Source organism: Eleutherodactylus coqui, chromosome 4, assembly GCF_035609145.1.
Source record: "Eleutherodactylus coqui strain aEleCoq1 chromosome 4, aEleCoq1.hap1, whole genome shotgun sequence".
Lineage (NCBI taxonomy): Eukaryota > Metazoa > Chordata > Amphibia > Anura > Eleutherodactylidae > Eleutherodactylus > Eleutherodactylus coqui.
The window spans coordinates 157,502,399-157,528,540 of NC_089840.1; the positions used below are offsets into that span (position 1 = coordinate 157,502,399).

The following is a 26,142-nucleotide window of genomic DNA, read 5'->3' on the forward strand; positions in this document are numbered from 1 at the left end:
CCACGGCCGTGTGCAGCTGGCCCAACACTGAAAAACGTGGACATGTGGCAAGCTGCGATTTGGCCATTCTATGAAATACATAAAGCACAAACACTTCTCTATATATTTTTCCTTTAGTTATAACCAACATTAGTTTAACTTATCATTTCAAGAGTTTTAAGATTATATCATGTCTATCAATAGTGTTTTGTCCCAACATTAATTTATTAACCATTTCTTTCCATGTTGGGTTACTTTCCATGTAAAAGTAATAAATCCGAGCGACCATATGTCTTGAGTCGACTCATTCAGGTATCATGGGCCTTTTACATATATATTATTAGGATAAGCATTTGTGTCATTTGCTACAGCATCTTGAAGATAGATGTAATTCTCTGCTCTTAGTCTAATTTAATGATATACAGTAAAACCTCCACTAGAATTGAAATCTAAGTCCAATTTCGAGTAAGGCCTCCTGCAGATGGGAGGAAATCCTGCGGTGGGACTTCCCACAAAATTTCTGCCCATGGCTATAAGATTGCATTACATAATGCAATCAAATGCATAAAGGCGCAATTTGTCCGCGTGAAAACACGCGTAGAAAACAAGTCGCAGCAAATCCTATTCTATCCCATCACTAGTGACACGCCGACTCTGCTCTGCGCCTTGGATAGTGCCGATCGCATTGCCGGGGGGAGGGTGCCTGCAGCCCGGGATGACAGCTCCATGCTGTCGGCTACCTGCGGGCACCGACAGCAAGGAGTTGTCACATCCAGAGCCCACGTGGCTTTATTCTCTGCAGGACACGTTTTTGCGTCCTCCGAGAATAAAGCCCACTTGGGCAGGACGTAAAAACACTATGGGCTGGTCGTTAAGGGGTTAAGTCTTTGATATGGTAATAATGCAGCAGTGCTGTTTCAGCTCTTAACATCATTCTGATGGACTTCAAGAAAGGGGGGTAAAGCGGTTGCACAAAGTATATAAACCGGGATCATAGGTCTCCCATTCACAAAAAAATGGGGTGGGACCTGTATCCATTGTGTATTGATGGCATATCCTGTGAATATGCAATATGCATAAGATGGCAATACTCCCTTAGCGTGGATTCAGACGGCCGTATATCGGCTGGGTTTTCACGCCAAGCCGATATACGATGTCCTCATCTGCAGGGGGGGGGGGTTGAGGATAGAAGAGCCAGGAGCAGGAACTGAGCTCTCGCCCCCTCTCTGCCCCTTTGCACTATCTGCAATGAAAGGAGGCGGGACGGGGGGGGGGGGGGGCTGTTAAGTTCCGAGAAATAGCCCCGCCCCTCCTCATTGCAAATAGTGCAGAGGGGCGGAGAGGAGGCAGAGAGGGGGCAGGAGCTCAGAGCACTGTTCCTAGCTCTTGCAGCCTCCCCCCCTGCAGAGAGAGACGACGTATATCGGCTGGGCGTGAAAACCCAGCCGATATACGATCGTGTGAATCCAGCCTTAAAATGCCATATTATACACGAGTTATAGATACAGTTAGTATAATACACCATTAGATCTATAGAAGATGCATATGAGAGATGAAAACAAGTTTTGCTTTACCTGCTCTGTTGCTGTTGGGCAATAACATACTAACACTACTGTTGTCAAGATATTAATCACAAGTCCTATGATGGTGATTAGATTGGGTGCAATCCATGAAGGGACCTGACCAACCAGCCATTCCCAAAATCCTTGCATTAATGGTTCCAGAAGCGATTTCCCACAGCTTTTATACCGATGTTCTTCCAATTTCTTTAACTGGTGTCGGGACAAAGGTGGTGTTGGCAATTCTACAAGTTTACTTAAAACACATGGTGTTCTGGAGACATGCTCAGACTGTGAATTAAGTTCGGAGTGGATTTCTCCACATCTTTTTCTGGATGATCTTTGCCCACTCATGGAGTTTAAACTTCAAGCCAAAATCCAAAGAAAGCTGAAAGGAAAAAAAGATAAATCAAAATTTGTCCAATTCATAAACTTCTTTGATTTTAAGTTAAACACATGTGAATTTATTATACAATGGATTGCTGCATAATTAGGCACATTTCTCAATCATGATTTTTTGAAAATTTGTAATCATGCGAAAGCTTGAAGGGGTTTTCCAATTTATATGAAAAACACTTTGCCAAAAGCAACAACCCTGAGTGAATCCCCTTAAGAGTAAACTTTTATTGATCACAAAAAAATTCACCTCTAAAAGAAACAAAAAGAACAGATATGCTGCAGCGGCAGAACAAAATTATATAAACTACCTGCCTCACTAAATACAGTGGGTGTAGTTATACTTTATTAGGACTGGCGGAGCAGCGCTCACTCCGCTGTCTCCAGCACAATGGCTCATGCACATGGAGACATATAAACTAATATGACCATGAGAATTAGTGCATATATAATACTAGTCACTGACTGGTATCAGTGGTACTAACATACTGAGAGCACCACAATCAATAGTGAGGAGATAAATCCCTACAGCATAGATCTGAAGTTAAATCATAGCACTAGAGGGCCATGTTCTGCCAGACAACCGCTGTCTTCAACAGTTCATGGAGCTATAGATGCAGCGCCAGGCTGTAACAGACATATCAGTAAAAGGTTGGATCATCCCCACCACCAATCAGCTGTGTGAGAGATAGAGGGATAAACCAACAGTGTCTCTGGGTGTAATACAGACATCAGTGCCAAGACCAATAGGAGAACCAGTGTGTGACAGCCAGTAGAGGAACACATAACATTCAGCCAGTGAGAGACACTACCAGGGCACTCCTTGTATTAGTCAGCCAAAGGTTTTTTTTTTAAATGGTCTAATTTAATTTCAACTAATTTTGCAGTCGCGTTCCAAGAGCCATAACTTTTTCATTTTTCCATTGACACAGCGATACGAGGGCTTGTTTTTTTACAGGACAAGTTGTGCTTTTTGATGGCATCATTTTTGGGTATATATAATGTATTGCATAACTTTTGTAAATAAATTTATAGGGAGATTGGGAAAAAAAAAAGAAAATTCTGCCATTTGTTTTTTGGATTTCATTTTCACGGCGTTCTGCGTGCAGAATAAATAACATGATAACATTATCCAAGTCAATACGATTCCGGCGATTCCAAGTTTATACAGGTTTTTTTTGTTTTGCCATTTTTGTACATTTAAAACATTTTTTTTCTTGAAGGTTTGCTTTTGTGTCGCCACATTCCAAGAGCCGTATTCATTTTATTTTTTCATTGCCAGCGTTCTAGAAGGGCTTGTTTTTTTGCAGGATGAACTCGTCTTCATTTATCTAATTTTTTGGAACATGTAAAATGTTGATCGCTTTTTATTCCATTTTTTCTAGTGGCAAGACTAACAATCTGTAATTCAGGCATGTTTTTTTATTTTTATTTAACACTGCATTCTTGGAGCAGTATAAAGAATATATTAAAGTAATTCTACAGGCCAGTACGATTATGCCAATACCAAATTGTAATCGATTTTTTTCTTTTTCATGACTTTTTCACACTTAAAAAAAAAAAAAAAAGAGTAATAAAAGCTTAAATCACCCTCCTTTTGCCATATCTATAATAAAAAATCTAAATCATTAAAGGAAAATACATATTTGGTATCGCCGCATCTGTAAATGTCCGATCTATCAAAGTAGCACATTATTTACCCCGCAAGGTGAACATAGTCCGAAAAAAAAAAAATAAAGAACACCACAAATGCACTTTTTCAGTCACCCTGTCTCCCAGAAAAAAATGCAATAAAAAGCGAACAAAAAGTCGTATGTATTCCGAATTAGCACTAACGTAAACTACAGTACATCTCGCAAAAAATGAGCCCTTGCTCAAGTCTGTCGATAGAAAAATAAAAGTTATTGCGTGCAGAAGATGCAGCAGAAAATAATTTCAAAAAATTAAATGTCGTTAAAAAAAAATACAAGTACTACAGCAAAAAAAAAAAAAAAAAAAAAAAAAAAAAAAAAGAAAAAAAAACACTATACAAGTTTGGTATCGTAGTAATCGCACTGACCCATAGAATTAAGTTACCACCTCAGTTTTGTTGCAGTTTGTGTGCCGTAGAAGCAAAATGCACTGAAAGATGGCGGAATGTCATTTTTCTTTCATTTTACTCCACATAGAATTTTGTAAAAGTTTTTCAGTACATTATATGGTACTTTACATAGCACCATTGAAAAATACAACTCATCCTGCAAAAAACAAGCGCTCATACAGCAACTTCGATGAATAAATAAAGGAGTTATGATTTTTTAAATGGGGGGGGGGGGGGGGGGGAAGAGGAGAAAAAAGAAAAAAGGGGTCTGTCATTAAGGGGTTAAATGTACTAACTTCCTCCTCTGGGTCATTACGACGCAGGGATACCACATATGTAATTTCGTTTTTACTTTTTTACAAAGTGAAGGGAGACAAGTGTTTTTGTTTATTTTATTAATTTTTTCACTTTTTTTTTGTCCCTTTAGAGGACTACCACAGAGACCCATCAGGACCCCCTGATCACATTCCGGGGGTCTGATGGTGACAGCCCTTTACATGCTGCAGTCACATAGACTGCAGCATGTAAAGGGTTAACAGCAGAAATCAGAGGTTTTCTCTGATTTCTGCTGTAAGAGCTGATGCCTGGCTGTCCTCTGACAGCCATGCACCAGCTCTCCCTGCCACAGAGACAGAAGCAAGTCGATGGTCTCTATGGCAACCTGTAAACAAACCAGTGCAGGGATTTGAATTCAGAAGCGGGAGATTGCTGGCAGATCGGCAATATCTACCAGCTTCTGTTTTTCAAAGCCCTGAACTGTTTTATGAGGGACTGTGCAGGCAGAGCACACTGCCACAGCTTATGGCATTGAGCTCTGCAGCTCCCATAGTGATACATAGCCTGGAAATCTTCCGGGCTATATCGCTATGGGCAGTGGACCTTGTCCCGGAAAATTTCCGGGCGTGCCACTCAAGGGGCTAAAAGGTGTGAACTTATGTTAATCATTTTAGTTATAGCCCATCTAGTATTCTTATTAGTTTTGAAGGTATATACTTTTCTTGTAATGTCATTTATGATATATAAACCACATGCTTGAATACATTAGAAATCATTTGATACCACATCAGGCTAGGGTGATTTGTATTTCTCCTAAGGGCCCATGCTTCTACACGAGATCCAAGATGGTCTTCTCCTTAGTAAACGCACACAGTCTCCTTACACTGCAGTCCCAGGGTTTGCTCTGACAGATGATATCACAGGTAATCAGGCGACTGTTGCAACAATGAGAGCCTACAGCAACACCACCCATTTTCCTGGCATCGCTGAGGACCATAATACCAGAAGTTAAAATGAGCATTATGCTGCAGCGATCACCAGTCACTACAAAACCCTGGGAACGCAGTAGGCTGCAGCGCTGGATCCTGGCATCTACGCAGGGGTAGGTATCTCTCTATTATTTTATCCCATGGGGTGCTATTGTAAAGGAGTTGTCCAATAACTCTTTTAAACAAGTGCTGATCATTGAAATCAGCACTCGTTTAGTAGACCCTTTACACAGGCCGATATAAGGCACCAACAATCATTCATGCATCATTCCTGTACATCTTTTTTTTCCTCGAGGGTAGGAAATGACCTATTTGTATTCAACCGTTAAGCTATGAATAGTACCAGGCACTCCCTTTGCTATGAAATCAACCTGATCCCAGCCAACCATTCTTCCTTCCATTCACAGCTGCATTGGAACTGCAAGGGGACATCGGTATAAAACACAAGAGAAATAAATTGCAGTATGCTCTATTTCTCCACGTTTCATAAGCAGCACTTTAAGGATGTGTATTGAAACACTGCCCCTTCGCAAAGCTTGCGAATGAACACCATTTAATATGCAGTCTTGCTCTGCACAGAGAAGCGAAAAAAAAAAAAAAAAAAAAAGTCAGGCTGTGCCTGTCTGTGACATCAGAATCCCGGGTATGCGCAGTGCCAAATGGCAGCCCATACACTATCTCTGCTGGCAGAGCCAATGAGTACAATGCAGTGAGACTGTCATCCATAGGACCCCACGATGCTCTGACATCCCGAGGCTTAAAGGGGTTGTCCCGCGATAGCAAGTGGGGTTAAGCACTTCTGTATGGCCATGTTAATGCACTTTGTAATATACATCGTGCATTAAATATTGGCCATACAGAAGTTATACACTTACCCCCTCCGGTGGTGGCGTCCCCGTCTCCATGGCGCCGACCAAAGCCGCCTTCTTCCTGGATTAGACGCGCTTGCGCAGTCTGCCCTCTTCTGTCCGGCTCCGGTGTGCTCGCGCCGTGGAGGTCTTCTGCGCATGCACAGAAGACCTGTGCGGCGCGAGCACGCCGGAGCGGCCCCTTCAGCGCAAGCGAGTCTAATCCAGGCAGAAGGCGGCTTTGGTCGGCGCCATGGAGACGGGGACGCCAGCACCGGAGGGGGTAAGTATATAACTTCTGTATGGCCAATATTTAATGCACGATGTATATTACAAAGTGCATTAATATGGCCATACAGAAGTGCTTAACCCCACTTGCTATCGCAGGACAACCCCTTTAACCCCTTAGTGACGGCGCTATTGTAAAACTACGTCCTGCTGTTGCAGGACGTGTATGGAGGGAGGTAGCGCCGCTATCTCCCTCCATACAGCGCAGGCGTCAGCTGTTTATTACAGCTGACAGCCGCTGGCAATAGCTGCGCTCGGCCGTTTGCGGCTATTAACCCTTTAAATGCCGCTGTCAATTCTGACAGCGGCATTTAAATCCCCCGAACGCTGTTTGGGGGTCCCGCACGGCCCCCCCGCGCTGTGAGATCGGGGGAGCCGTGCAGGTGTCATGGCAGCCGGGGGCCTAATGAATGGCCCCAGGGCTGCCTTAGCAGACTGCCTATCAAGCCATCCACACAGGGTGCCTTGATAGACTGCCTGTAAAAAAGCAGTATGACGTAATGCTATAGCATTACGTCATACTGCAGGAGCGATCAAAGCATCGCATGTTAAAGTCCCCCAGGGGACTTCAAAGTAAAGTAAGAAAAAAGATCAATAAAGTTTTTTAAATTGTTAAAAAAAAAGTTATAAAAGTTTAAAATCACCCTTCTTTTGCCATATCAATTATTAAAAAAACTAAATCATAAAATAAAAATATGTATTTGGTATCGCTGCGTCCGTAAAAGTCCGATCTATCAAAGTAGTGCATTATTTTTCCTGCACGGTGTACGTCGTCCGGAAAAAAAAATAAAGAACGCCAGAAACACACTTTTTTAGTTACCCTGTCTTCCAGAAAAAAATGCAATAAAAAGCTATCAAAAACTTGTATGTATTCCAAATTGATACTATCGGAAAATACAGGACATCCCGCAAAAATTGAGCCCTCGCACAACTACGTCGACAGAAAAATAAAAAAGTTATTGCGCGCACAAAATGACCGCAGAAAATAATTGAAAAAAATTAAAAATCTTAAAAAAAAAACAAAAAAAAAAACACAAGTACTACAGCAAAAGTATAAGTTTGGTATCATAGTAATCATACTGACCCATAGAATAAAAATATCAGGTCGTTTTTGTTGCAGTTTGTGCGCCGTAGAAACAGGACGCACCGAAAGACGGTGGAATGTCGTTTTTTTTTCCATTTCTCTCCGCTAAGAATTTTAAAAAAAGTTTTTCAGTAAATTATATGGTACAATAAATAGTGCCATTGAAAAATACAACTCGTCCCGCAAAAAACAAGCCCTCATACAGCGACGTCGATGGATAAATAAAAGGAGCTACGATTTTTTAAAAGGGAGTAGGAAAAAACAAAAATGGAAAAAAGCAGAAAAGCTCCGTCACTAAGGGGTTACATATAGACTCTAGTGGCCTATGAGCTGAGCTTTATAGGCTTTCTAATGCACGGCTACACTGTAGTAGTGTATTAGAAGAATGATAAAAGTTGCAGATAGTCAAATCCCCCACTGTGACAAAAAATTAAAAACAAACAAAAAAAAAAAAAAGTCAAAACACCACCTTTCCTCTTTTGCTATGTAAAAAGTAAATTTTAAAAAAGTACAACTCCTCCCACAAAAAAAAAACTTTTTTTTTTTATTTTTTTTTAAACTGCGTTATATAAGGCTTTTTGAATGCAGTGATAAACAAAAAAAAACACACATTCTAGAAAATAAAATGAAATAAAAAGCAATCAAAATTTTCATGATCCAAAAAAAATTAGATAAATGAAGACTAGAGTTCATCTCACAAAAAAACCCTCATAGAACTCTGTTGATGGAAAAAATTTTAAAAAATGTTTAGGCTCTTAGAATGCGGCAACACGAGTACATTTTTTTCTTTTTTTAATTCAATGACCGCCTCATTGCCTTTTATGTCCTGGCTTTGAGGGCCATAACAACACGCTCACCCTGAGGATTAGAGCCACTGGGCCTGTGGACGTGGCAGCTCCCTGCTATCAGCTGACGGAGGTAACTGACAACCTGGAGCTGTTATGGGGGGCCGTAATTGCCATTATCTAGATTGATAACGGCGATCACATACAAGTGTAAAAAAAGTTAAATAAGTTAAAGATTCAGCTCCCCTCATGGATCAGATCCATGAGGCGAGCTGAAAGTATTTACCCCCGTCCTCCACAATGTCCCGCGACGTTCTGGTCCTTCCAGGACCTGACGTGGTCTTCTGCGCATGCGTGCCAGACATAAACGTCGGACGTATGCACAAAAGGGCTTGCGGCCCGGGAGATTTTAAATCTCTTTACTCTCAGGTAGCATGTGCAGCCGAAAGCAAAGAAATATCACCGGGGACCACTGTATTACCTGTATTGCCAAGGTAATTTAAAATCTCCCCACTCCTGGCTACCAAATGTAGACGACAGCCTGGAGATTTCATGGGGAGCCGTGGTACAGGGTCCCAGGTCACTTAAAGGAGATGTCCCGAGGCAGCAAGTGGGTCTATACACTTCTGTATGGCCATAATAATGCACTTTGTAATATACATTGTGCATTAATTATGAGCCATACAGAAGTTATAAAAAGTTTTTTACTTACCTGCTCCGTTGCTAGCGTCCTCGTCTCCATGGTGCCGACTAATTTTTGGCCTCCGATGGCCAAATTAGCCGCGCTTGCGCAGTCCGGGTCTTCAGCAGTCTTCTATGGGGCTCCGTGTAGCTCCGTGTAGCTCCGCCCCGTCACGTGCCGATTCCAGCCAATCAGGAGGCTGGAATCGGCAGTGGACCGCACAGAAGAGCTGCGGTCCACGAAGACAGAGGATCCCGGCGGCCATCTTCAGCAGGTGAGTATGAAGACGCCGGACCGCCGGGATTCAGGTAAGCGCTGTGCGGGTGGTTTTTTTAACCCCTGCATCGGGGTTGTCTCGCGCCGAACGGGGGGGGGGGTTGAAAAAAAAAAAAACCCGTTTCGGCGCGGGACATCTCCTTTAATCGCTGCTATCCAACTGATAATGGTGATTACATAAAAGTTTTAAAAAGTTAAAGCTTAATGCTCCTTTCGTTTGGGCCCCCTTGTGCATATAAACATAAGATTAGGGCCAAAATGGGTATGTTTCTGAACACAGGACAAACTGGGGTATCCATTTTGGAGTGAAACGTCATTCATATGTGTGTTGTACAAAAAAAAGTTTTTAAAATGACAATTGCCAAAAAAAATGAAAATCGTAATTTTTTTTGGCTTCTGTATTGCTTAGATTTATTCAAAAACTGGGGTCAAAATACCCAGTACATCCCGAGGTGAATCCGTTAAGGAGTCTAGTTTTCAAAATGGGGTCATTTGTAGAGGTTCTCTATTGTTTTAGCCACTCAAGGGCTCTACAAGTGTGCTATGGGGCCTAAAACACCTTCAAGCAAAATGTCTGTTCTGAAAGCCACCGGTGGCTTCTTTGGGTTTGGGCCCCGTCGTGCATAAGGACACAGTATGTTACTGTTCACAGGACAAACAGGGGTATCCATTTTGAGGTGCACATCCTTACTTTCATGTGCACTATAGAAGAAAAATACAACTGTCTTTTAAATGACATTTGCAAAAATATGAAATTTTATTTTTTCTCCTCTAAATTGCATTAACTCCTGAAGAAACTGTAGGGTCAAAATACTCAAGACAATCTTGGCTTGGTGAAGGAAAACAAAATGTTCCTCAAAATGTTAAATGTGTATGTCTCCTAAACTAAAATTTTTCCAATGTGCTTCCAGAATCAAGTAAACAGATGGAAATATATTTATCTCAAACATTTTTACAGTATGTTTGCACATATTTGAGATACAGCAGTTGAAATTGTAAAAGACATTTTTTTCAAAATTTCCCAATTTCGCGCTTTTAATAAATTTACACAAATTCTATCGGTCTATTTTTACCACCTACATGAAGTACAATATGTGACAAAAGAAAAAAAATTATGTCAGAATCATTTGGACATGCAAAACCTTTACAGAGTTATTCTATGTTAAATTGACACATAAGATTTACAAATATTGGCTATCACTTAGGCGCAAATAGGCTTTGTCACTAAGGAGTTAAGAGAGTACAAAAATAGCAAAAAAAAAATAAAATATGTAAACATTGTGTCGCTGGAATTTAGCGGAGCAGAGAATGAGGTTATTACATTATTAAGCACATTGAATGCCGCAAAAATGAAATCCATCATTCGTTTGTCAGTCAACGGCTAGCCAATAACTTTGTAGGGAGGTGTGCTCTTCAGCAACCTTTAGCAAAATAAAAGTCAAAGATGCTATTGGATGCTTACAAGATGAAAATGGTGAATTGCTTAATAATGATGTTGATAAGGCTGAACTTTTAAATTCCTATTTTGTATTCATTTTCTCTCAGAAAGTAGATGGAACATCAACTGATCTTCCCTGTGCTATTGGAGGAATAAAAGAATGCAAGCGATCTATTAGCAGAGACATGGTGAGGGAACACTTAGCTAACTTAAATGAATTCAAGTCTCAAGATCCAGATGAATTATATCCATCCTAGGATGCAATTCATCTGGACCTTGAGACTTGTATCCTAAAGGTCTATTTAGACGGGACGAATGTCGGGCAAACGAAGCCCGACACTCGTGCCCACATACACTCACTCCCGTACTGTTGCACAGGAGCTAGTATCGCTGGCTCGCTCACAGAGCGGCCAGCATAAGGGGGCGGTAAGACTGGATATTTCTCTGCCCGCGCTACCCCTCCCCTCTCTATTGACTTAAAATAACTGAACAGCCGCTATTTACACTGAAATGCAGCATAAACGATGGACGAAGAGCGGAACGCTGATCGTTCAGGGTAAATAGCAGCCATTTAGTATTGAACAGCCGCTATGTTAAGTCAATAGAGAGGGAAGGGGGAGCGCGAGCAGAGAAATCTCATCCAGCCTCCCCGCTGTGAGCCAGCAATACTAGATCCTGCGCAGCAGCACGAGAGCGAGTATGTGCGGGGACAAGCGTCGGGCATCGTTTACCCGACATTCGTCCTATCTAAATGGGTCTTAACTAAAGGAAGCAGCAGAGACAAGTGCTGAACCACTCGCCATAATGCTTGAAAATTCCTGGAGAACAGGAGAAGTCCCAGAAGATTGGAAAAGGGCAAATGTTGTCCCCATCTTCAAAAAAAGGGAAAAATGTGGATCCAGGAAACTACAGACCTGTGAGCCTGACTTCTATACCAGGGAAGATGTTTGAACAAATTATTAAACATGTATGCAAGTACTTGGATAAAATGTAGTAATTAACCAGAGCCAGCATGGGTCTGCAACAAATAAGTCATGCCAGACAAATCTAATTTACTTCTATGACAGAATCACTAACTGGGTTGATCAGGAAAATGCGGTAGATATAGTATAACCTGACTTTAGTTAAGCATTTGACTATCTCATACCATACTTATTGAAAAAAAAATGACCAAATATGGGATTGACAAAGCAACTGCTAGGTGGATTCAAAGTTGGCCGAGCGATTATATTTAAAGAGTGGTCATAAATGGCTGAAAAATCCAAGCTGAAGAACGTATCAAGTGGGGTACCACAAGGCTCTGTCCTAGGAAGAAAATGACTTGGGTAAACTAATAGATCATAGACTGAAAATAAGTCAAGAATGTGATGTAGTAATAATAATCTTTATTTGTATAGCGCCAACTTATTCCGCAGCGCTTTCAGGCATGGATAAATGCAAAACAATACGACAATTACAATATAAGATACATTGGGTTAAACATAAATGGGTTAGGGGTGGTACAGGAGGTGCAGGGGGTGGGGAACACAGGCAATAGGAAATTTTATATACAGATCATTTATTAGAAAGCAAACAGGGAGGGGCGAGGGACTAGGTCAGGAGAGTTGGTATGCTTCCCTGAAGAGGTGCGTTTTTAAGGCACATCTGAAATTTCGTGCATCGGGAATTGTCCGGATGCCTTGGGGTAGAGCATTCCAGAGGATGGGTGCTGCTCTGGTGAAGTCCTGTAGGCGAGCATGTGATGTTCGTATTACAGGGGTGTTTAGTCTGAGTGTGTTAGCCGATCGGAGTGAGCGGGCTAGGTGGTGTACTGACAGTACGGAGGCGATGTATGGTGGTGCAGCGCCATGCAGAGCTTTGTGAGTGAGGTAGAGGAGTTTAAATTAAGTTCTGCAGTGGATGGGCAGCCAATGCAGCGACTGGCATAATGCAGAGGCATCTGGGTAACGACTGGATAGAAAAATGAGCCTAGCTGCTGCATTTAGTATGGATTGGAGTGGAGCGAGTCTAGTGCGGGGAAGGCCGATGAGTAGCGAGTTCCAGTAGTCAAGCAGGGAGTGGAGGAGGGCAATCACGAGTGTCTTTAGCGTGACCGTGGTTAGAAATGGACGTATTTTAGCAATATTTCTGAGGTGCATGTGGCATGTTTGGGCCAGAGATTGGATATGGAAGGTAAAGGAGAGGTCAGAGTCCAGTGTGACCCCAAGGCATTGGGCATGCCGTCTGGGAGTTAGGATGGTGCCAGACACTGGAATGGAGATGTTGAGGTGAGGTCGGTTAGAAGGTGGAAAGACAAGGAGGTCAGTTTTAGATAGGTTTAGTTTGAAAAAAAGGGAGAACAGTGTTAGAGACAGCGGACAGACAGTCGGTGATATTTTGGAGGAATGGTCCAGCGATCTCACGAGAAGAAGTGTATAGTTGGGTGTCGTCAGTGTAGAGATGGTATTGGAGGCCAAATTTGTGGATGGTTTGTCCAATTGGGGCAGTATAGATAGATAAGAGAAGGGGACAGAGGATCGAGCCCTGGGGTACCCCAACAGCGAGAGGAAGTGGGGCAAAGATAGAACCAGCAAAGGAAACACTAAAGGAGCAGTCAGAGAGGTAGGAAGAGAACCAGGAGAGAGCAGTGTCCTTTAGACCAATAGAGTGGAGGATAGTGAGAAGGAGGTTATGGTCGACAGTGTCAAATGCAGCAGACAGGTCAAGAAGGATTAGTAGGGAGTAATCACCTCTCGACTTTGCAGTCATCAGGTCATTTGTAACTTTTGTAAGGGCAATTTCGGTCGAGTGTAGAGAGCGGAACCAGACTGGAGGGGGTCGAGGAGTGAGTTGTCAGAGAGAAAGCGAGTAAGGCGGGAGTAGACCAGGCGTTCCAGTAATTTGGAGATGAAGGGGAGGTTTGAGACGGGTCAGTAGTTGGCAGCATCAGTCGGGTCCAGGGTTGTTTTTTAAGCAGAGGGGATATGATGGAGTGTTTAAATGAGGAGGGAAAAGTTCCAGAGGTTAGGGAGAGGTTGCAAATTGTAGTGAGGTGAGTAATGAGAGCTGGGGAAAGGGACCGGAGGAGGTGAGAGGGTCGCTAGCGCAGGTGGTAGGGCGGGCAGCGGAAAGGAGCCTGGAGACTTCTTCCTCTGTAGTTGGTTCTAACGTAGATAGTGAGTAGGTGCTGGATTCAGTGCTGATGAAACTGGGATCGGGCTAACCATGCAGCTTTCAGAGATTTCTTTTCCAATGTTGTTGATTTTTTCTTTGAAATAGGCAGTCAGTTCTCCAGCAGTCAGGTCTGTCACATGGGCCTGTTCTTTGGGGCTGAGGAGGGAGTGAAAGGTCTCAAAGAGTTGTTTGGGGTTGTGGGATAGTGAGGAGACAAGGGAGGTGAAATAAACTTGTTTGGCATGGTGAAGGGCTAGGTTATAAGTTTTACGCATGAATTTGAAGTGGAGGAAGTCTGCCGGCAGCTTTGACTTTCTCCACAGCCGCTCGGCGCACCTAGAGCACCGCCGGATGAAGCGCGTTTGGGACGTGAGCCAAGGTTGCCATGGTCTGCGTTTGACGGCTCGAGTCACGGGCGGTGCCGCTTCATCCAGGGTACGGCTGAGGGTGGTGTGGTAGTATTCAGCTGCCAGGTTAGGGCAGGGGAGGAGAGAGAGAGATAGGGGATAGGGAGGACTGAATAGTTTCGAATAGTAGCCAAAAAGGCAAACACAATTCTGGGATGTATTAAGAGAAGTCTAGATCACATGAGGTAATTATCCCCCTTTACTCTAACTTAGTCAGACCTCATCTGAAATACTGTGTCCAGTTCTGGGCACCCCACTTTAAAAAAAAAAAAAAGACATACACAAACTGGAGCAAGTTCAGAGAAGAGTTACCAAGATGGCGAGCGGTCTGCAAATCATGTCCTATAAGAAACTGTTAAAGAATCTGGGAGGGTTAAGCTTGCAAAAAAGAAGGCTGAGATGAGACTTAATAGCTGCCTGCAAATATTTGAAGAGCTGTCACAGTACAGCTGTCATTTTTGTTAGTGTGTGCAAAGCAGTGTGTGTGGGGGGGGGGGGGGGGGGGGGGGGGACGAACACAACAGAGAGGATCTGTGATTCGCCCATCTCTTCCCCTGTCCCATGTGAGGGGTGGTATTAGTGTATCTTAACGCCACCCGAAGCTAGGGGTTTGACAGGAGGAACGCTCGTCGCACACCCCTAGCTCCCGATTGGTGGACGATTTTAGGTTCAGAAGGTACAGGAGTGGATAAGGGGCTAAAGCGGCATTCCATGTAAGTGAGCTGTAGTCTTTTAGCCGGCGTTGTGGTGCAGCCCTGGGACCCACCTCTATGTGGCTGTCCTAGCGCTGTTGCCTACCAGGGTAAGGGAGCAGCTCTCCCTGTGGAACTCCCCCGCCGCTGTTGCCTAACTTCTGTACAAATCCACTAAGTCGTCTGCCCTGGTGCCGCTGTCTGATCCGTTCTGTGCTCGTGCACTGTGTTTTGGCTGCCTGTCAGTGTCTCTGCAGCCCCCCCCCCCCCTATGGCCAGTGGGCTCCCTGAAGGCGACCGACATTCCTATATGAAAGTGGGGTGGGGGTCGCCGCAGTGTAAGCCATGCTGCCCTCGAAGAGTGTGCGCCTGGCGGCTGTCTGTCCCCCCAGGTCCTCTGCACTCCCTAAAGCCGGGAGCTCTGTCACAGTTGGATGAGGGGTAACCTGGAAAAACTGGAGTGACCGTCTGGCCTCCTGCCCCAACAAATCATTGACCTACTTTCGCTACATAATCATCTGGACCCACACCAAAGAAGAACTAATAAAATTCCATGAGAGATTCAATGCATTTCACCCCACCATAAACCTGACATTAAGCTACTCGTATACAGAAATCAACTTTTTGGACACTAGAAATAAAAATGTGAAACTACTTAATACAGGCATCCCTATACTGGAAACCAATTGATCCCCCCCACATACCTCAGATGGAGTATATAACCGGATCTGCTCCAACCCAGCAGACAGAAAGGAACATTTATACAATCTCAAAAATATATATATTTTTTTAATCAGGGCTACCATTCCAACTCAATTGATGACCAAATCACCAGAGCCACCAGGATACGCAGAAATCAACTACACCAAGGAAGGAAACAGACGTGTACCTCTAGTGGTGACCTACAATTCACAGATACAGGTAACAAAGAAAACCACAAAGAAACTCCATAATACCCTACACAAGTATGACCGTCTAAACACAATATTTCCAGGACCACCACCACCCCCTTCTATGTGTTACAAGCAACCTCCAAATTTGAGGAACTTTATAATCAGAAGTGCATTGCCCTCCGACACACAAAAAGGTTTCCTCAGCGGATTCTGGCTCTGATCGCGGCCGGCAACCTCGCGTTCCTGTTTCTTCTGTACTGCGGATGACCACGACCGGCTTGCAGTGAGTGATCCGCAGTACAAATTTTTATTTTTTGTAATGTTTGTTCCCCCCATGCCGGCACTACGTGTTGGCACGGGTACCCGCAGCCTCCCTACAATGTCAGCTGCAGATGAGCTGCAGGTCGGATGGCTTTAACAGAAGCCGTCTGCGCTGAGTTTACACAAAAAGAGCATACTGCGATTTTTCCTATCGCGGAAATCGCAATTAGTTTCCGCAAGTGTGAAGGAAAAAGCAATTTCGCTCGAAATTCGCTCAAAAGCCATCGTTTAAGTGATAATTGTTGTGCCTATCTTGCGGTCGTCATGCAGTTTTCGTTACAGACTCGCTCATCGTTGTCTTTCAGTAAGCTTAAAAACCGCCATTCGACTGTTTGCCTATCATTTGGTTAACATGACATCGTTCAGTCGTTCAGCATTTTGAGGGGAGTTTTCAATGCAAACACTACACAACGATAATACGACGGAAAAGCCCAACATTTTTCCAACACTTTTCATGAGTATTAAAAACATCTGTCTTTAAAAGTAAAACCATCTCTGACTTTTATCGTTATAACGAATTTCGAGCGATAATCTATATGTCTAAATGGGGCTTTAGTCAGTCAGGCACCTGATTTATAAGAGACAATAAAATGGAGCAAGTTCAGAGAACAGTTACCAAGATGGTGAGCGGTCTGCAAATCATGTCCTATGAGGAACGGTTAACCCATTCCCGCTGCAGGGCGTAAGTTTACGTCCTGGGAGCGGGGTACTTCCCGCAACAGGGCGTAAACTTACGTCCTGGAGATAGCGCTGGATCATATGTGATCCAGCGCTATCCCGCAGCGGGAGCCGGCTGTCAGTCACAGCCGGCGTCTCGCTGCAGCAGCGGGGGGGCATCGGAGATGCGCCCGCCACTTTTAACCCCTTCCCTGCCGCGATCTAAGTAGATCGCGGTAGGGGAAGAGTTCACAGCGGGAGCGCGGCTCCCTCTGTGTCTCCGGCCGGAGCTCGCGATGTCATCGCGAGAGCCCGGCCTGTCACCATGGCAACAGGACGCCAGACACTGGCGTCCTGTATTGCCTATGCCTGAGACCGCTGTATGAGCGATAAGGCATGGGAGAGCAGTAGCTCTGCCATGCCTTATGACAGCGATCATCAGGGCAGTGATTAAAGTCCCTCAGAGGGACACAAACAGTATAAAAAAAAGAAAGATTTAAAAAATGAATTAAAAAAAATGTAAAAAAAAAAAGAGTAAAAAAACCATTTTTTATGCTTTTTCTCAGATTAGCATAAAAAAAGGTAAAAAAAAAATAAAACCCCACATATTTGGTATTGTCGCGTCCGTAACGATGCGTACAATAAGTTGCACATGCTTTTGACTGGGCACCGAAAAAAACGCTAAAAAAAAAAGCTACAAAACTGAGGCAAAATGCTCATTTTTAGCATTTTGCTTCACTAAAAACGCAATAAAAGTGATCAAAAAAGTCGTATGTACGCCAAAATGGTACCAATAAAATCTACAGCTCGTCTCGCAAAAAATAAGCCCTCATAGAGCTCTGTACATCAAAAAATAAAAAAGTTACGTGACTTTGAATGCAGCAATTTAGAATAGAAAAAAGATTTCCAAAAAAAAGGGTTTTTATTGCAGAAAAGTGGGAAAACCTAAAAAAAATGTTAGAATTTTGGTATCGTTGTAACCGTACCGGGCTGCAGAAAAAATGGAAAGTCTCATTTATGCTGCATGATTAACGGTGTAAAAAAAAAATAAAAAAATCTATGGCAGAATTGATGCGTTTTCTCTCTGTGCTATCATTAAAAAAAAAAAAAAAAATTTACAATATAGTCTATATAACCAAAATTGGCATCGATAAAAACTACAGTTCGCCACGCAAAAAACAAGCCCTTATACGGCCGCGTCCACGGAAAAATAAAAAAGTTATGGCTTTTGAAAAATGGAGATGGAAAAATACCAAAAAATCGCTTGGTCCTCAACGCCAAAATAGGCCATGTCATGAAGGGGTTAAAGGATCTGGGAATGTTTAACTTGCAGAAGAAAAGGCCGAGAGGAGGTTTAGGTGCCGTGTCCACAGACGCGATTTTGCCAGCAGTGAATCGCCGGCAAATCACGCCGTCTGAAGCTTTCCATAACGTTGCTATGTATAGCACCACCCCCCCCCCCTGTCCACGATCAGGGAATCATTGCGATTCTCAGCTTGTGGCTGGCAATTCGCAGTATGCTACGAATTGCCGCAATTCTCCGCGGTCAGCCTGTCAGACGGATCTCCACTGGTCAGCCTGTCAGTTCCTGCTCCCAGGTGGAGATCCACCACAGGATACCGCAACGCCCGTGGACAGGGGGCCTTAATAGCCATTTACAAATATCTGAAGGGCTGTCACAGTGTAGAGGAATCAGCCCTATTCTTCTACACAGGGAAGGACTAGAAGCAATAGGATGAAACTGAAAGGGAGGAGACATCACATATTAGACAGTGAGGGGGATCATTAAAGGGGTTGTCCCGCGCCAAAACAGTTTTTTTTTTTTTTCAATAGCCCCCCCCCCGTTCGGCGCGAGACAAACCCGATGCAGGGATTAAAAAAAAACGGGTAGCACTTACCCGAATCCCCGCGCTCCGGTGACTTCATACTTACCTTGCGAAGATGGCCGCCGGGATCTTCACCCTCGGTGGACCGCAGGGCTTATGTGCGTTCCATTGCCGATTCCAGCCTCCTGATTGGCTGGAATCGGCACACGTGACGGGGCGGAGCTACGAGGAGCAGCTCTCCAGCACGAGCGCCCCATTCAACACAGAGAAGACCGGACTGCGCAAGCGCGTCTAATCGGGAGATTAGACGCTGAAAATTAGACGGCACCATGGAGACGAGGACGCTAGCAACGGAGCAGGTAAGTAAATAACTTCTATATGGCTCATAATTAATGCACGATGTACATTACAAAGTGCATTAATATGGCCATACAGAAGTGTATACCCCCACTTGCTTTCGCGGGACAACCCCTTTAAAGGGGTTGTCCCGCGGCAGCAAGTGGGGTTCAGCACTTCTGTATGGCCATATTAATGCACTTTGTAATATACATCGTGCATTAAATATGAGCCATACAGAAGTTATTCACTTACCTGCTCCGTTGCTAGCGTCCCCTGGCTGGAATCGGCACATGTGACGGGGGCGGAGCTACGCGATGACACGTACAAGGGGCCGGAGCCAGAACGCCGCTGCTGCCGGACCGAGCCGAAGGGAAAAGACCCATCTGCGCAAGCGCGTCTAATCGGGCGATTAGACGCTGAAATTAGACAGCACCATGGCGACGGGGACGCTAGCAACGGAGCAGGTAAGTGAATAACTTCTGTATGGCTCATATTTAATGCACGATGTATATTACAAAGTGCATTAATATGGCCATACAGAAGTGTATAACCCCACTTGCCGCCGCGGGACAACCCCTTTAAGTGAAACAGGTTGTCACAGGAGGTGGCAAGTTCTCCTTCACTGACAGCCTTTAAACAAAGCCTGCACAGATATCTGTTTGGGATGATTTAGTGATCCTGTGTTGGGAAGGGAGTTGGACCCGATCACCCCCATGACATTTCTATCTGCTATTCTAGGATTCTATGGGGAAGGTTTTATAAGGAAGACAAGCACTCTTCTTCTCACACACAAGCCGCTGTTACCAGGAGCCGCCGCTGATACATTGTAACAAGCTTTTATATGTAACCTCCCAGTCGGGACGCTCGCAGCTCTCGTCACGGTCAGCCAGCATGTACAGGCGGTATGGCCGCCCGCTTCACTGACAGACCGCTAGACCACTACACCGCCTGGCACCTACCCGGCTCTCTCCGCCAACCAAGACGAGGTTGAGGTTCCACTTCTCCACTACAGCGTCCGCCGGAAGCAGTGATGCCACACGGTAACTTTCCTGCTGCGTTCCTTGACGCCTACCTTACACTTAGAGCCAATCAGCAGACGCTAACCGAAGCACCAATCGCTTTCTACTGCCGTCAGTGACGTCGCTGCTTCAGAGGAGACGAGGGTTTGGATTGGTCAGTGGATTTCAAGTAAACGAAGTCCTTTCAGGCTGCGGATCAGGTGCACGACGTCAGCAAGAGCAGCTCCGTGCCCTAGAATGTATAAGCTTCTCGGAGGGTAGTGCCAGCAGTCAGTGGGTGGTGCTGCCGCAGAACCCTGTAGGCATCAGGAAGTACTGTGGTGGCAGATGTGTTGCTGATGTACGCCGGGGTCCGCAGGAACCATGCAGTCGTTATGGAGCCCTCCCAAGTGTGAATCCCATTATGTATAGCAACTAGAGAAGCCCGAGAGGCTTCATTAACCGACCTCTTCGGTGAGTGTCGCGGAGCACAAACGGTTCACGCCTAAACGATGGCGGCTCTCACAGAAACAAGTAGACGGTATTTTTGTATCTTGACGCCACCAGGAAGCTAGGTTTTTGACAGGGGTTGGATGCAGGAACGCCCCTGTCACACCCCTAGCTCCTGATAGGCTGACGTCAGTAGGGTCCCAGCAGCACAGTGTTTAGAGATTGTTGCGGCCCCTGGACGGTTAGGGGTTATTTTCCTGGGAGGGTTACATTGTTCCTTGTAAACACTTCCATCATCCAGGTGTAACATGGAAGCATTTACTGTTAAAAGGGTTGTCCCGCGCCGAAACGTTTTTTTTTTTTTGTCAATAGGCCCCCCGTTCGGCGCAAGACAAACCCAATGCATCAGTTAAAAAAAAAACCCGTTTAGTACTTACCCGAATCCCCGCGCTCCGTTGACTTCTTACTTACCTTAGTAAGATGGCCGCCGGTATCTTCACCCACGATGCACCGCGGGTTTTCTCCCATGGTGCACCGTGGGCTCTGTGCGGTCCATTGCCGATTCCAGCCTCCTGATTGGCTGGAATCGGCACACGTGACGGGGCGGAGCTACGAGGAGCAGCTCTCCGACACGAGCGCCCAATTCAACACGGAGAAGACCAGACTGCGCAAGCGCGTCTAATCGGGCGATTAGACGCTGAAATTAGACGGCACCATGGAGACGAGGACGCTAGCAACGGAACAGGTAAGTGAATAACTTCTGTATGGCTCATAATTAATGCATGATGTACATTACAAAGTGCATTAATATGGCCATACAGAAGTGTATAACCCCACTTTCTTTCACGGGACAATCCCTTTAATAACTAGAGATGAGCGAGCCTACTCAGCCACGCCCCTTTTTCGCCCGAGTACCGCGATTTTCGAGTACTTCCGTACTCGGGCGAAAAGATTCGGGGGGCGCCGTGGGTGAGTGGGGGGTTGCAGCGGGGAGTGGGGGGGAGAGGGAGAGAGAGAGGGCTCCCCCCTGTTCCCCGCTGCTACCCCCCACTCTGCCCCCCGGCGCCCCCCGAATCTTTTCACCCGAGTACTGAAGTACTCGAAAATCGCGGTGCTCGATCGAGTAATTACTCGAAACGAGTAGGTTCGCTCATCTCTATTAATAACCCCTGACCGTAACCGCCCACGGTACACAGAAATCTCTAAACACTGTGCTGCTAAGCAAAGCAGCAATGTCTGCTCCCCCTTGCATGTGGGATGCCCAACTGCTAGCTCCGGACACAAAGGAGACAGAGAGCGTGCTGCAGCAGCAGCCAGGAAGGTCCGGAGTGCACTGTAGTGCCCCGCACCATCACTCATCTGCAAGTGTGTAACAGTCGACACAGCGGGGCAGGGGCCAACGCGACCATCCTGCTGGCGCTGCCTCGCCATATACTCCATGTTCTGCCGGCAGCGCTGTGGACACACAGTCCGTGAATCAGCAGCATCTGCGGGGAAAGGGGCGCACAACAGATGACTGCAACGGGAACGTGACCTATTGGCCAGGGAGGCTGCAAAAGGTAAAGCAGGGTGGCAGCAACAATAATACAGCATCGGGGAACTTAACATGTAGCGGGGACCAGGAGAAGGGGAAAATTACAGCAGTAGCAGGGACGCCAAGTGTTGGCTGGGAGAAGAGGACCTGCAGAGGAACCATTTGTGCAGTTAATGAGGTACTGGGGGCGTCACCCGGCTGTCGATGCTCTCTCCAGCTCTACTTCTTGGTGGCATCAAGGTACAATAATACCTGAGTGGACGGCGATCTTTGAGGGGTCGGGTGCGAAATGTGTTTTCAGGGGAGTGCTTCTTCAAAGCTGATGTTATCACTCTGCACTTTTTCTTGCGTTAGGCTGGATGCACACGAACGGATTTGCATTGCGGAATCCTGGGCGGGCATCTGTCTCTGTATTCCACAGCAAATACCGTTCATAGCATACTAAGGAAAAGTACTTTATTCCGCATGTGAACGGAAATCAATTGCGATTTTCTGCTCGTGGATGAAAAATCACAGCATGTTCTATTTTTGTGTGGTGCCTGCACAGATGGCTTCCATCGAAGTTAATGGAAGCCATCCAACTCCTGGCGCTTCCACAATTAACATTGCGGAAAGGTCGCAGAAAATGCGTCCTCAACTAGCGACAGCGTAGGAAAATCTGTACTACGCATGTCCGATGCCTCACCGGCCAGGCCACCAGCAGTACAGAAGAAAGTGACAGGTACGCAGTGTCGACATCCAGTGTGGGATCCCACTTCCATAACCTGACCCAGTTAGACAGGTGACATTTAGTGGAGAGAATTGTATGACCATAAATGCACAAAGTCTGATCGGTAAAGTGGGTGAACTTGAAGCGAGAATGACTGATGAAAATTATGATATAGTCGGAATTACGGAAACATGGCTTGATGATAAGTGCGATTCAGCGGCGTATTTACAGGGGTACAATCTCTTCAGAAGAGACCGTAGGAACCAGAACGGGGGAGGGGTATGTCTGTACGTTAAATCGTACTTAAAGCCGAGACTATGGGAAGATATAGGAGTAGGAGATGAACATGTGGAATCTCTGTGGGTAGAAATACAGGGAGAAAAAAATAACAAAATCCTGATAGGGGTTTTCTACAGACCACCAAAAGCAGCAGAAGACATTGAAAACTTACTACTAAAGCAGATAGAAGAGGTGTAAAACCGCAACGAAGTAATTATCATGGGGTACTTTAATTATCCAGATGTAATATGGGAAAACGAAATCTGCAAATCTCACAGGGGTGATAGGTTCTTGAGAGCAATTAAAGATAACTACCTTATCCAACTTGTTCAGGAGCCCACTAGAGGGAGGGCCACTCTGGACCTAGTACTAACTAACAAACCGGACCGAATAAAGGGGGTACAGGTTGGTGGGCACTTGAGGAACAGTGACCACAATATAATCAACTTCCAGCTGTCATTCAGTAAGAAGCCTTATCAGGGAGCGACAAACAAACTAAACTTTAGTAAAGCAAAATTTAATCAGCTCAGAGCTTCTATCGGTAACATTAATTGGGACAACATCCTCAAAAATAACAGTACAGAAGATAAATGGGAAAAGTTTAAAAGGATCTTAATCACCTCATGTGAGCAGTTCATTCCCTTTAAAAATAAAAGAATTTCAACTAAAAGAAAACCTATGTGGCTCGACAAGACGGTAGGAGGGGCAATAAACAAAAAAAAAAAGTGTTCAAACTGCTAAAGCAAGAAGGCAGCAAAGAAGCGCTAAAATCATACAGGGAAAAAAACAAAATATGCAAAGATAGGATCAAAATTGCCAAGGAGGAGGCGGAAAGACGGATCGCCAAAGAGAGCAAAAACAACCCCAAACTATTTTTTAACTATATTAACAGCAAAAGGATTTGCACCGAGAGCACTGGCCCTTTAACAAATAATGCAGGGGAAATCATTGAAGATGATGGAGGGAAGGCAAAAAAAAAAAAAAAAAATTACTGTAATGGAGCGTTTTGCCTATAATATAGAACATCATGACAGATTAAGCAAGCATAATAATAATCTGTTTTTTATGGATTTTTGATGTAGTCCTAATGCGATTATGTTATTACAGATAGTCCCCGACTTGCGAACATTCGAGTTACGAATTTCGCTAGATACGAACTATCTGTTCAGCACAGTATGATGTAATGCTATGGCATTACATCATACTGTGCAGGGACTGGACAGGCTTCTATCAAGCCTGATAGAAGCCTGTCCGGTCAGATCGCGGCTGCTAGGCAGCCGGGGGCCTTCTGAAAGGCCCTAGGGCTGTCTATGCAGAGCGCCTATCAAGCCGTGCGCTTGATCGGCAATCAGCATAGGCAGCCCTGGGGCCTTTCAGGAGGTCCCCGGCTGCCTACCAACCACACAGTGTCCCGCGATCTCATCGTGGGACGCTGTACGGGCCCCCTGAACGTCGGGTGCAGTCTGTTTCTTACAGCGGGCACCCGGCGGCAGCAGTTCCGACGAGCCGCGCCGCTCGTCAGAACTGTTAACACTTTAAATACCGCTGTCAGAGCGGTATTTAAAGTGTTAACAGTTCCGACGAGCGGCCCCGCTCGTCGGAACTGCTGCCGCCGGGTGCCCGCTGTAAGAACAGCCAGCACACGACGTTGTATGGAGCGGGATCCACCCGCGATCCAGCTCCATACAAGCATTTGTTCGACTTGCGAACAAATCGACTTCCGAACAGGTTCCTGGAACGGAACCTGTTCGCAAGTCGGGGACCATCTGTACTACATTTTACTTAAAATTCTCATCTATGTGTCAGATATTCTTTGAGTGGAACAGTGCACATTATAAGTTTGTCAATCTTGCTTCAACTGATTTCCTTAGACAATATAAATTCCTTAATATGTTTTAGGTTATAAAGATATATATTATGGTATGTTCTGTAAATGATTTGTTTAAGTGCATAGCATGATCGCATTAATGTTTATCTTGCACTATAAGGGTTGAAAAATGAGCATATAATATACAATGATCTGCAAGGGTTAATTATTCAGCAAGATTCAAGCAGCAGGCTCTGTGGGAAGAGAACCAGCAGCGAATCAAATATAATGAAGGAGGTAACACATCAGGTATTTGGAATCAGTAGTAATTGTTTTTAACCTATAAATAAATAAACTATGTAACATACATTGAGGTGAACAAGGCATTATGCCGAAACGCGTTCTTGTGAAACCATGTACCTAACTATGCAAGCTTAAGTGAAAATAAAGCAAAGAAAATTCAACTCATGTGTCCGGATTCCCACATACTTTCTGCTATTGAACAAGCCACAGGACCGGATGGCTAAACGGATCGGAGGTTGATTTTCTCTGCATGCACAGACCACAAGCACCGCAAGTTCCTGAGAAGGTGAGAGAACTCTTTATTATTGCAAAGAAAAACCTATTAAATAGTTTCTTTTCAAGAGTATAATGAAAACAAAGATCTGGTACCGTGTTAGCCAGTAGAGCAAAATGTGATTGTTCTCTTGCTGAGAACAATCACATTTTTTTCAAGAGTATTCACAAACGAAAAGGAAATGCCACACGAGATGCAGGGGAATAAAATGAACGCCTCACAAAATATGTCGTACCTAACGCAGGAGGAAGTGCGGAACCGATTAAAGAAGATTAAAATCGATAAATCGCCAGGCCCAGATGGAATACACCCAAGGGTACTAAGGGAACTAAGTGATGAGACAGCTAGGCCGCTATATCTAATATTTCTGGATACTATCAAGACCGGGATTGTACCATTGGATTGGCGCATTGCCAACGTGGTTCCAATTTACAAAAAGTGGACGAAAAGTGAGCCTGGTAACTACAGGCTAGTAAGTTTCACTTCAGTAACGTGACAAATTTTTGAGGGGTTTTTGAGAGACGCCATCGAAGAGTACCTCAAGGAGAACAAGGGAATAACTCCTCACCAGCATGGATTCATGAAGGGTCGCTCATGTCAGACAAATCTGATCAGTTTCTACGATGAAGTAAGCTCTAGGCTAGACCAGGGAGAATCTTTTGATCTCGTATATCTGGACTTCTCTAAAGCATTTGACACCATGCCACATAATAGGCTAATATACACAATGAGACAGCTCGGATTGGGTGAAAACGTGTGTAATTGGGTAAAGAATTGGCTCAATGATAGAAAGCAGAGGGTGGTAATAAATGGTTCGTAC

At 44.7% G+C, this 26,142-nt stretch overlaps 1 protein-coding gene across 3 annotated transcripts in view; it reads right to left on the minus strand.

Moving 5' to 3' along the window:
- LOC136625814 (choline/ethanolaminephosphotransferase 1) overlaps positions 1 to 20,545 on the minus strand; it is a 349,399-nt gene extending 328,854 nt beyond the window's left edge. For 2 of the 3 annotated variants that reach the window (XM_066600334.1, XM_066600335.1), the window contains exons 1-2: positions 19,928 to 20,545; positions 1,554 to 1,926 (exon numbers count right to left, since the gene is read on the minus strand). In XM_066600334.1, the coding sequence (XP_066456431.1) occupies positions 1,554 to 1,892 (339 nt within the window). In that variant the 5' untranslated portion in view covers positions 1,893 to 1,926; positions 19,928 to 20,545. The remainder of the gene's footprint in view (positions 1 to 1,553; positions 1,927 to 19,927) is intronic. The other variant, XM_066600333.1, reaches the window with a different exon arrangement.
- Positions 20,546 to 26,142: the final 5,597 nt, after the last annotated feature.